The sequence below is a fragment of the Galeopterus variegatus genome, unplaced genomic scaffold (genome assembly GCF_000696425.1).
Source record: "Galeopterus variegatus unplaced genomic scaffold, G_variegatus-3.0.2 Scaffold24, whole genome shotgun sequence".
Taxonomy (NCBI): domain Eukaryota; kingdom Metazoa; phylum Chordata; class Mammalia; order Dermoptera; family Cynocephalidae; genus Galeopterus; species Galeopterus variegatus.
Genome location: NW_007726135.1, coordinates 1,056,173 through 1,067,979, shown reverse-complemented (window position 1 = coordinate 1,067,979; position 11,807 = coordinate 1,056,173). Strand labels below are relative to the sequence as shown.

The 11,807-nt window shown below is 58.4% G+C and overlaps 1 protein-coding gene across 1 annotated transcript in view; it reads right to left on the bottom strand.

Annotated features, from left to right (window-relative positions):
* Window positions 1-1,009: 1,009 nt before the first annotated feature.
* TRAPPC9 (trafficking protein particle complex 9) overlaps window positions 1,010-11,807 on the bottom strand; it is a 672,769-nt gene continuing 661,971 nt past the window's right edge. The window contains exons 23-24 of the mRNA XM_008568452.1: window positions 2,295-2,518; window positions 1,010-1,652 (exon numbers count right to left, since the gene is read on the bottom strand). Of these exons, the coding sequence (XP_008566674.1) occupies window positions 1,485-1,652; window positions 2,295-2,518 (392 nt within the window). The 3' untranslated portion in view covers window positions 1,010-1,484. The remainder of the gene's footprint in view (window positions 1,653-2,294; window positions 2,519-11,807) is intronic.

Below are 11,807 nucleotides of genomic sequence, written 5' to 3'. Positions count from 1 at the left end.
TTCCTACTGTGTGATCCAGGCTCTTGAAAACTCAGTTTCCCATCTGTGATGGGGTCAATGCCCTGCCCCGGGCCCAGGTGGTGTCCAGGCCACAGCTGGCACAGGAGGAACTCCATGAAATTTGTCCAATGACCCAATGGACACCGTGCTGCCGTTCCCTGTGAGAGTGAAGGTCCTGGAAAGTTCTTCCCTGACCTGAGCTGGAAGCTTTCGAGGGAGCTATTTTAATTGGGGAACCCCAGATCCTACATGCCCCTGGGCCCCACAACCACCCACCTAGTGACTGTCCATCCTCCTCCATCCCCAAGTGACAGTGCCTCCCTGTTCCCGGGTGGCCTTGTGGAAATGGGGGTGGGGTGGGGCCAGGAGCCTCAGCCACTGCCCTGCACCGTGTGCCCCCCCAAACTGCCTCAGCAGTTGGCCCCCAAATTTTGCTCAGACCTCATGGTGCCTGGGCACAGGTGGCACTCTGCACACCCACAGGGCTGGGGTGAGGGCTGTAGGGGGCTGTGGTGGGCACCAGTGGGGACAGGGTGTGTGGAGCTGCAGGGTGACCCCGAGGGGAGTGAAGAGGAAAAGGAGGCGGGCTCACAGGGGGTCAATGAGGTCGCCTGTATGTATCTGTGCCCAGGCTTCTTTGACCTGCTGTTGCCTCTGAATGTTTTCATGAGCATTTGTGTGGTGTGAGAGGAGGGGACAGGTGTCGTGTGGACCTCATGAGAGAAAACAGGAGGCTGAGATGGCCAGAGCCATGATGGACTCAGAGTGGCCAAGGACCGCGTTGTGGGGGCTCAAGAAAGTGTCCTGAGGGGGTTGGGGAGCCAGGCCCAGAGAGCGCCCAGCACGGGGAGGGGTGGCCTGGGAACCCTGGAGGGGCTGTGGGGACAGAGCCCTGGGCAGGGCCAACGCTGCCGGCCACCACTTGGCCCGTGTGCTGAAACTCCCACCTGAGTCGGAGACTGATGGGGGTCCTGACCACACTGGGCAAGCAGACGGAAGGACGCAGAAGGGGAGCGAGGCAGGCCCTTTATTGAAGAACTCGTCACAGACACGACACCCAGGCCTCAGCACGCGGAGCCCAGCGGGGAGGTGCAGCTGGAAGGGTCCCCGGGCTTAGGGACAGCCGTGGGCGGGGCGCTCTCGGCATCATCCACCCCGCACCACCTACGGCACCGTTTCCTCTGCCTGGGCCACCCATGTGCACCTCAGAGAAAAGAACCAGCCCCAGGGGATGCCGAGGGCCAAGGAGGGAGACGGGCTGTCCAGGCCGTGCCCATCCTCACACTCAGCTCTTCTTCCCGTGGCCAACAGGGACTGCCAGGGGACGGAGCATCCTCCACTGTGTGGTCCCCAGGTCACAGGTGCAGGTGCAGGGACGCCCAGGACCGGGCTGGGCAGGCGCCACCCCCCAGGCGTGAGTGAACAGCGGTTTCTGCGCAGGGGCCTGTGAGCAGCGTGGGAAGGGGCGAGGGGGCCGCGGGGGCTCAGGCCTGCGCCTCCAGGGCGCGCACGTGCACGCTGGGCAGGCAGAACCAGGAGGGTGGCAGCTCCTTGCTCCTGCTGTCCTCGTGGAACCGGATATGGAGGAAGAAGTCACCCGCATAGAGGAAGAGAAGGGCCCCGAGGCAGGCGGACTGACCCAATGGCTTCACCTGCGGGAAGGAAGAAGAGGCGTCAGCCAGACCAGTGGCACCGACCACCCAACGCCACCAGGAAACCCCCGCCCTGAACCTGCCCAGACATGGGGGCACCGGGAGGGGAGGGCCACCAGGCTCTGCTCCTGTTCCCCCTCCAGGGTTTCTTTGCTGTGCCGCCTTGGCCCAGTGGCTGCGCCTCTCTGAGCTAACACGTCCCTCCCCACACTGTCTGGGGTTCACTGAGAGCAGGAGTGTGCAGGCAGCGTGGGGAGAGGCCAGGGAAGGCCAGGGCGGCATGAGGCTGTGCTGAGCCTGCGGAGGGGCTGAGCAGGCGGGCTGGGAGGTGGGGCAAGGGCTTGAATCTGCCCTCTGGGACTTCATCAGTCCCTCTGGGCCCAGCGTGTGGTGACCTTGGGGTAGGAAGGACACAATGATACCATAGCAGGATCTGACATGCACCAAGCCACATGCTGTCCTAGGCATAGCTCATGCACTGTGTCGGGTGCTGTGGCGTCAACACATGTGGACCAGAGAAGCCTGTGTGTGCCCACCCCTGGCAACTCTGATGCCCACCTCCTGGGGAAGGGGGATGATGACCATGGAGGCCTGGGCTGCATGGCCGGGGGCTTCGAGACCCCCCTGCACTCCACCACTCACCGCATCCAGGTAGAAGGTGCTGGAGCCCACGAAGGAGATGGTGTCATGCAGGTCGTAGTTGTGCACGCCATTCTGGTGGTCCTGGAAGGGGACCACGGTGAGGGCAAAGGGCCCTACACTGCGCGGGCTCCGGTTGGTCAGACGCACCTCCAGGCGCACGGGGTCGCCCACCTGGCAGGCCGCTGCCGCCTCGCAGTCACATAGCTGTCCGTCCACCAGCACATCTGCAAGTGACAGCAACACAAGACCATCAGGGGCTGTCTTCTCCCATCAGGGCTGCCAGCCCCTCTGTGCCAGGCTGTTCCTGGGGACACAGATGTGTGACCAGCCCCTGCTCTCCCAAAGTGCTATCTGCTGGAGACAGGCATGGAGGCTAGAACTATAGCCAGGAATCTGTGCCAGGCTGGAGGGGCCAAGGAGGCCCCTGGATCACATGGGGGTCTGAGAGGGCCTCCTGGAAGCTCCTGCCACAGCCCACCAAGAGGGGTCGCACTGTGGAGCTCTCCAGTGAGTCAGGGGCTCCTGTCCAGGTGAGAGACCCCGAAACTGCAGGGGTGAGAACAGTGAAAGGGGCCCCGGGTGGGCTTCCAGGAGGGCAGCGGGGCAGCTGATGGTGGCTGTGCCCCTGCTGTATATGTGCCTATTCACACACACCAGTGCCTGCAAGTCAGTGTCAGATGCAGCAGCCAAGGCTCAGCCAGAGAGACTTCTCTGGGGGCAAGGAAGGCCGTTGTCATCCCCAGCACTGTGGGCCTCACCAGGCTCGCCAGGCCCCCTGTTGTTTACATAAAATTATAAGCTTTTACACAACATTATAAAAACCTTGGAAAGTTTACAGAAGTAAGTATAATTTTCAAAAAATTCCACCTATTTCCAGCCCCTCGCCCAACACCACGCTTAACAGCACGTGCGCATCGCCCTCCAGTGCTTTCCTGCCTTTACGGCCATGTGGCTGCCGCGGCCGAGTCCAGCTTTGCCTTCTGCTGTCTTGGACCAGAAGAATTGCGTGTCCCACGTGCTGTAGGTTCTGTGAGTATGTTTTAAAGGCTGCAGAGGATTTCATCACAGAAACAAACTGCAGTTTATGTGCCCAACCACATTTACCTTGTATCTACTTTTTTAGTGTGAAAATAACTCTGACGTACACATTTCTACAATGAGCTTTGTTGGAAAACTGTGTTTATGTTCCTAGGATAGAGTCTGAAGATGGAATTATTGGGACAAAAGACAAAAAACATTTCTAAGGGTGGCTGCTATGATGTCAGACTTCCTCCAGGAAGCCTGGCCCAGGGCCACCCTTCCCAGATGGAGAACACAGCCCCAACGGTCCCACAGCTGGCTGACCCCACGCCCATCCCCCACCAACAGGGCAAAGCATTATTCATTCCAACATTTATTGCCAAGCCCCCTCACCCCCTGCTACACCTGCAGCCTGTGTGATGAGGGGCACAGAGATGGAACAAGTCCCAGTGTCAAGGCAGTTGACAATCCAGTGAGACAGAGGTCACCCAGAGCTAGCCATTCTGGGACTCTGTGACAGTACAGCAATTGGGTGGGGCTCATGGTGGAGCTCACTGTGGGGCCCTTCACTCAACACACGTGTTGGGGGTGGCAGCAGGGTGGGCTTCCTGGAGGAAAGGACACCTTTCTCTTTTCCAATATATGTTTTTAAGGCTATGATTTGCCCTCAAAACCTTGCTTTTGCTGCATCCTACATGTTTGGATATGCAGAGCCACCAGGGCTGAGTCTGACCAGGCTGGGAGAACCTGGGGGTCCTGCATCCCTGCCCACTGGCCTATCTGCAGCACACATAAGTACTCCCAGCAGTGCCTAGCACATGGCACACAGCCTGAAGACAGGCTCTTCTTTCTTCTAGCTGCTCGGTTCTGCTGAGCCCAGAAGCTAGGACCAGTGGGACCTGGGCTTGGCCATTTCTATCTGTGGGGCCCAAGGCATGTCACTACACCTGCTAGGCTTCAGTTTCCTCTTCTGTAAAATGGGGCTGATGCTAACACTAACAGATGAGATGTGATAACATAACTTCTGTGGTACACGGACCTGTGGGCCACAGCATGAGAGAGAGGCATGCTCTGATTCTAGGAACACCCCCAGACGGGCTCTGTCACAGCAACAACCCAGCCCTCCTCCTGGCACACAGAAGTCATTTGAGAAATTTGCATCATGAGCCTCAGCACTGGCAGGACAGTGGCTTCTGTCCCAAACCACTGGTTTCCTTGTCTGTGACATGTGGCCCAGCACAGGGAGGTGTCCATCCATCCTTGGAGCCACACAGGCCAGGTCTCAGCAAATGTTTCTTGAACAGTCAATGGAACCAGGCACAGTGTGAGCCCAGTGAATAAAGTAGAGGACAGAGAGAGTGTGGGTGGCCAGCTTGGTGCCGCTCCATTAAAGGAGATGCAATTCTGTGCAAGTTGGCGGGGTGGCTGGCTCACTGCAGCTCTGCTCCCATCCTTTCTTCTGCAGAGAACTGTGCAGCCGCAGGGCAGCAAGGACTGGTCTGTGGGCCTCTGCAGAGCTGCGCCCAGCAGCTGTCTAGCCCACCCCTAGCCCCCGGCTCTGCAAGGCCCCAGGGAAGACCAGGCTGATGACGCCCTGGAGCTGGCTCTCCCTGTGAACACAGCTCCCAGTGGGCTCTTGCCTTGCCACCTTCTCTCTAGGGGCAGGAGGGACATGTGGTCCGGAGGTCAGGCTGGGGGTCAGGGGTTGTGGACAGAGCCGGAACCTGAGTAGGAGGCCAGGCTGGGGCTCGGCTTTCCTCTGACCAATCGTTCTCAGGGAGTCCCTTTGCCAGCCTGAGCCTCCTTTACCTCATGGGCACAGCTGGGATAGTGACCCTGACCTCCCAGCCTGGGGGTGGGCCCGGCCAGGCAGTCCCTTCCCTGGGCTAGGGGCAGGACCCCGCCCAGGGCTCACAGTTGCAGCCATGACCACTGGCTTCTTTGTCCACCTTCCCACAGAAGGGCAACTCTCTACAAGGCCAGGGCAGCATCTGCCTTGCTCTCTGCTGTGTCCCCAGTCTTAGGGTGACAAACCTCCCTGGTTCTCCTGAGGCCTTCCTGGTTGTAAAAGTCCACATCCAGGAAACCCTCAGTGCCAGGCAAACTGGGACAGTTGGTCACACTACCCCAGTGCCTGACACCCACAGTGACTGCCTGCCAAATGAATGAATTTCTGTGCTCAACAAGCAGCCGTCTCCTTATTCCTATAGCTGGGGCATTTCCTACAGCTCCAGCATCTCAGGTCCAGGTGCAAGGGCAGCAAGGCTTCCCATAACACTGGAGGAAAGCCAACCTTCCCGTAATGGGGCGGGGCAGAGAGGTCTGCTTTTCTCTGAGAGTATTACACGTCCTGAATTTAAAAGGAGGCCATGGCCTGTCTCTCCTGGGACCCAGGGGTGCTGTTTAGGAAATATGAGAAAATAAACCTAACAGTGACTTAATAGCAACGATGCTGATGATCGCAGCTGTCCCTGACAGTGGGTATGTGAGCCCAGCAAGGCTATGCACAGGTAGGATTGGCAACACCGTCATCCCCCCCAGCTGGAATGGATTCACTTCTCTGACTCCAGACCAGGACCAGCCGTGCCCCATCCTGGGAGAACGGAGGGAGCGGCCTGGCTTCTGCAGGGCCCGGCTCTCATGCGCAGCTCTGCTGAGCCAGGCTGCGTGCAGCAGCTGAGCCCGCAGAGAAGCCCGGGCCGCTCACCAGCAGTCCACAAGGTGGGTTCCACAAATGCCACTAGGAAGGAGCTAGGAACAAGTGATGGCACAAGTTTCTCAAAGACAAGCTGTTTCGGAGCAGTTCCAAATCACCCTTGAAAACGAAGAGCCACATGTGAGTGTGTGCACTCGCTGGGGGTCAGCCTGGCCCCGGCCCCGTGGGGCTGGCTCTGCTCCCAGGCCACTGAATGAGGCCGGCCTCAAGGAGGGGACCAGCCATAAAATGCTTGGGGTGGCAGCGGAGTGGAGTGGTAAGTGGCATGACCCCTGGGCTCCCATTCAGACTGTCTTCAGTTTCAGTCACTTCCCCACCAAGCCTCAGTGTCCTCATCTTTAGGGGGGACGATACGAGAACCATTTCACAGGGGGTTTCGTAGGGGCAGCCCATTACTGACCACCATCGGCTCCACCCTCCCTGAGGAGGGGAGAGTCTGCAGTGGCAGATGCAGGTGGTCCCAATGGATGGCTCTGACCCCACTCAGGACGCTTCTCCAGGGCCCTTCCTCACCTGCACGGTGACAGTGAATGTGGGTGGAGGACGATGAGACTCCATGAGCTCACGCAGGACACTACTGAGAGGACGAGGACACAGGGACGAGTCCTCCCAGCTGCTCCTGGTTTCAGCCCACTCTGACCACGACACATGCAGACCCACAGCCTCGGGGGCTGCTGTGTTCCCACAGAGCCACAGGTGGGCTTCTCCACCAGGGCCTGGGATGTTCCAGCCACAGGGAAGAGGTGGCCCAGGGAGGAAACAGAAGGGAAGTGACTGCCAGGGTCCCAGCCTGGAACCCCTCTCCTGACCTCCAGGTGGGGACAACCTCACAAGGTGGCCACACCTGTGCTTCCTTCCTCTGAGCTGCTCCAGGCCAATAGCAGCTGGGAGAGCCATGAGCTGAGGGACAGAAAGCCTGAGGGTCAAAACTTGACCCCAAAACCTTCCTGAACACCCCATCCACCCACCCACCTACCCTAATCATCTTTCCCACCACAGGGGGTGGCCTGGTAGACAGAATGTGCCCACGTCCTAGGCCCTGGAACCTGTGAATGTGTCCCCTCACATGGCAAAAGGAACTTCGGATGGGGAGTTGATCCTGGGTCACTTGCATGGCCCCATGTAATCACAAGGGTCCTTATAAGGGAGAGGGGGAGGCAGGAGAGAGACAGATATGTTGCCACTGGGGTAGGGAGATGTGGGAACACGCTGCGCAGCTGGCGGTGCAGAGGGACAAGGGACCACGGCGTGCCAGCATCTCTGGAAGCTGGAGGTGGCAAGGACACGGTTCTCTCCTCAGCCTCCCAGAGGAACGTGGCCGCCAACACCTGCTGGGCTCTGTCCTCCAGAAGCATAAGGTAGTAAATTTTGTTGTTATAAGCCACTAAGTACGTGGTCACTTGTTAGAGCAGCCAACGACCCCAACACGGGTTGGGGTTGGGAAACTGCCACAGGCTACACATGCTCTGAGGCCCCAGGCAGCCTCGCAGCCACCACCTCCCGGGCCCTCCTGGGTACAGAGCCAGCCTGGGTGGCAGAGGCTGGCCAGGGGCAGACGGGCATGGCCTGCACCCAACCCCGTCTCTCCGAGTGAGCCTCGGTTTCCTCATTTGGAAGGGTAGCACCTCCATCGAAAGGTTGTTGAGGGAGTGTCAAATCCTCTGTGAAAGTGCCAGACAGAACCAGGTGCTCCAGGAACGTCAGCTCCTGCCTGTCCCCAGCAGCTGAGATCACATCACTCACCCACACGCCACACCTTTGGGAGGCCTGGCTGGGGCCTGTGCTCCTCTGGGCAGCTTTGACATCTCTGCCTGTGATCTAACAGGCGTCACAGCCTGGACTTGGCCAAGGTAGGACCCTCCACTTTCTCCTGGAACCCCAACCCCTCAGGTCTTCCCAGCACCCAGCAGGACTCAGCATGTCTGGTGGTCCCACACCTTGCCCGGCTGCATCCTCTCTGGCTCTCTGGCAGCTTCCTCTCGGGCTTCCCACTGTGACACTTCTCACATGCAACAGCCAGCACTGTGGTGTAAAAGTGCTGGTACGTAGTGTCACTCCCTTGCTCAGCCTTGCCTGGCCCAGGGCTTCTCTTTACACCCAGAATAAAAGTGTTGTGATCAACTTCTGACCCTTGCCCGGTCTCCACGGTGCTGCATGGCTGGGGCTGCGTTCTCTAAACCCTGCTCTTCCTCTGGTCGTCATTCCTGCCCCGGGGCCTTAGCACCTGCTGTCCTCTCCACCTGGCCCACTCCCTCCTCACAGTCAAGTCTCAGCCTTTGGAGAGGCTGTCGCCAACGACACAGTCAGAGCCATCCTGTCCCAATCAGTTACTCTGCCACCCACTTGTTTTTCTCATGGCCCTCAACATCTTATCTGAAGTTATCTTGTTTATCCATTTAGTTATTAACCATCTGTGTTCCTCCTTCCCAGGAAGTGCCAGGAAAATTGGCACTTGCCCGTCTTATTCAGCACAGTGTCCCCAATACCCAGCACAGGCAGGCACAGAGCAGACTCTTGCTTATTTCATGTCTGTTGAACAAATGAATGAATGGATGAATGAATGAGTGAATGAGTTACCTTTAGGGTTGGGTGTCCCTTTCAAGCCCCCCACCAGGGCAAGGGTGGGGGGTACTGGAGCCACGTCCCAGAAGTGCTTTCACAGTAGAGGACTTTGGGACCATCTACCATGCGCCCACCTGGGTTCCCAATCCCAGACCTGCTCTCCTGGAGGAGACTGTTTATGCAGGAGAATCTCACATTGCAAGGAATCTGCTGGGAGCGGATTAGCCTCTTGTCTTAAGGCATTCAGTCGGGCCCCAGTACATCTTTCCCTCCCGCCCCGGCCCCTGCTTCTCCTTCACATTTAATACTGACCAGAGTCACGGACTTAATTCTGCCTGGGCCAGAATTCATCCTGAAATCACTGCCACGTTTATGCGACGGCACGTTGACAAGCTCTGGCAGAAACATGGGCTATAAATAGAAGACGAGATGCGGAGGGCTCTAGAGGGCCTACTCTGGCGGGGCACCTAGAGGAAGGAAGCTGCAGGCCGGCCTGTGCTCCGGCCAAGCGCAGCCACCTTGGGCCTGCGAGAACGGCAGGACATGCGTGCCTGGACGCAGGAAGGAGGGAAAGTGTGTCTGATGTGGCCCCGCCCACCCCGGCCAGCCACACCTCACACCCTCCTGAAAGGCAGAGAGCAGGTGTAGCCTTAACCTGTTTTGCATTTGGACACTGAGGCATAGGGAGGTGACAGGGACTGCCCAAGGCCTCTGTGCAGCCACAGGGAAGCAGGCCCAGGACCTGGTCCTGGAACACTCGTGCGCTTGGGAAGGCAGCCCCAGGGGGATGCTCGGTATGACGTGGTCAGGTGGGGATGGTAAGCACAGGGCGCCCCTGGAGGAGAGGCACCTGGGTGCCCGTCATCTTGGTTCTTAGAATCAGTCGCAGTGCTAAGTCCTGCTTCTGGTTCAGCCTCAGTTTCCCACCTCTCACCCAGGAGGGGCTGGAGCTGTCCTGACCTGTTTAGGACCCAGGCTCCTGCAGGGCAGACGCAGGGCTAGTTGAGGCCCCATTGCCCTAGGAGGGACCTGGGTAAGGAGGATGCAGAGGGACAGCCCTGGGAGGCTGCCACGTGCATGTTGCTCCAGCCAGAGGTTTCTGTGACGAATGGGCCCCAGGGGGAGGCAGGTCCCCTGCACCCACGGCTGCCTCTCCCTCCAGCGCACTGTGCTCCTCGTGGTCACTGTGCTGCTTGGTAACAGTGGGGCCTGCCCTCCTGAGCATTCTCTGAACTCCAGGCACTATTCTAAGGGCTTCGTAGCTACTGCTCATAGCTCACTCAGTCCTCAGAACAGGCGTTAGGTGGGCCGATCCTTGTCCCACTTCACGGTGGCACAGCAGCTGGCCCAGGTGCCGAGTGGTCAGTGCTGAGCTCTGGAGCCCTGGGCCGTGAAGCCTGCGCTGCTGCTTCTCTCTCCCAACAGATTTACTGAGTGTAATTCACAACCACACAGTTCACCATTTAAAGTGCACAGCCCAACGGTTTTTAGTATATTCACAGATTTGTGCAACTGCGGTCAGTTTTGGAACATTTCCATCACCTGAAAAAGAAACCCCACACCCTTCAGCCAGCAGCCACCTCCCGAACCCGGCCACCACTGGTTTACTTCCTGGCTCTGTGCACTTCCCGCAGTGGGCTTTCACGTAAATGGAGTCACATAGCGTGTGGCCTTGAGAGACTGGCCTCTTTCACTCAACTTCACGTCTTCGCAGCTCCCCCAGGCTGCAGCATGTGTCTGCACCTCCTCTTCTGCGACGGGAGGAGAGGCCACTGCGGACAGTGCCCGTTCTATGGATCATGCATCAGTGCAGGGACATTTGGGCTTTTTCCAACTTTGGCTATTGTGACTGACGCTGCTGTGAGTGTCTGTAGACAGTTTTGTGTGGACACAGGTTGTTTCTCTTGGGTGTGCACCTGAGGGAGGAATTGCCGTGTGGGACAGCAGCTCTGTCTAACTGTTGGAGGAAGTACAGACTGTTTTCCGCAGCAGCTGCAGCGTCCCCACTGCCCCAGTACTGCAGAGAGTTCCCGTTTCTCCCCACCTTCCACAACACTTGTTATCGTCTGTCTTTCTGGTCCTAGCCATCCTCGTGGGGGGGAAGTGGCTCCTCCTTGAGGTTTTCATTTGCTTTTCCCTGATTTAACTGTGCCCAGCCATGCTGCCCCAGTGCCCACCATCGCCTGGGCAGATAGGCTCCCCTGCACCTCTGCCAGGCTGGGACAGGAGTTCTGAATGGCCCTTCTGTGCCGTGTCCTTTACTTGCTCCATCCATAAGCCATGAGAACCCTCTGGAATCCCATGCCCTTAACCTCCACTGTTCGGGTGCTCCCTTCATTTTGGAGCCGGGGCTTGACACAGGGCTGGGTCTTACTGTGGAAGTCTTTCCCCTCGAGCATGGCAGAGTGTAGTTTGCACGGTTAGGGACCAGGCAAGTCAGAGACCATCAGAGAGGGTCAGGACCCGACCCCCCATCAAAACACGGACCAAAAGGATGGCCACGGGCAAGAGACGGGACCACCAACAGGACAGCCAAGAGGTGGGGTGGGGCAGAGACCAAATCCCGAGGACCAGGAGGTCAGGAATGGACCCTGCAGCGTCCGCAGCTGTCTTTCCAGTCTGTCCGCTCTGTGCAGATTGTGTGGGTGCAGAGGGCCAGAGTCCTGGGCCCAGGGCAGGTGGACACTCCTGGCACCCAGGAGAACAGCTCCCATGGGCAGGGGCTCAGGTCAGTCTACAGTAGTGGTTCTAAACACCAGTAGACTTCCCAGGAGACCAGCCTGGCCGCACCCTGGGGAGACAGGTTTCCTCCACCTCGGGTGGTGCTGAGCACGCGTTTCTGGCATGCTTCTACCCAGGGCTGCGGGTCCCATGCACAAACCATCTCTGTCCCATGTCCCGCGTCCTGCTCAGAGTGGGCAGCTGAGAGAGAAGGTGTGGAGGACGGCGGGCAGGGCTTTTCCTGAGAAGGAAACATCTCAACTATCGGCAGGCCCCAGGGTCACATGCAAGTCACCTTTCAGTGGCAAAGAGGAATGATCCAAGGATTTCTTGCCCAACTGGCTTACTGAATGATCTGCTCATTTCTCCTTCAAGGCACGCCTCTCACAGCCGGCAGGTGAAGGTTTATCTTTCCTCTAGAGCTCGAAATCCCAGCAAGGATGTCCTCCCCCGCCTCACGCCGAACTCCGCTCTCTTGCCTTTGGTGACTACGA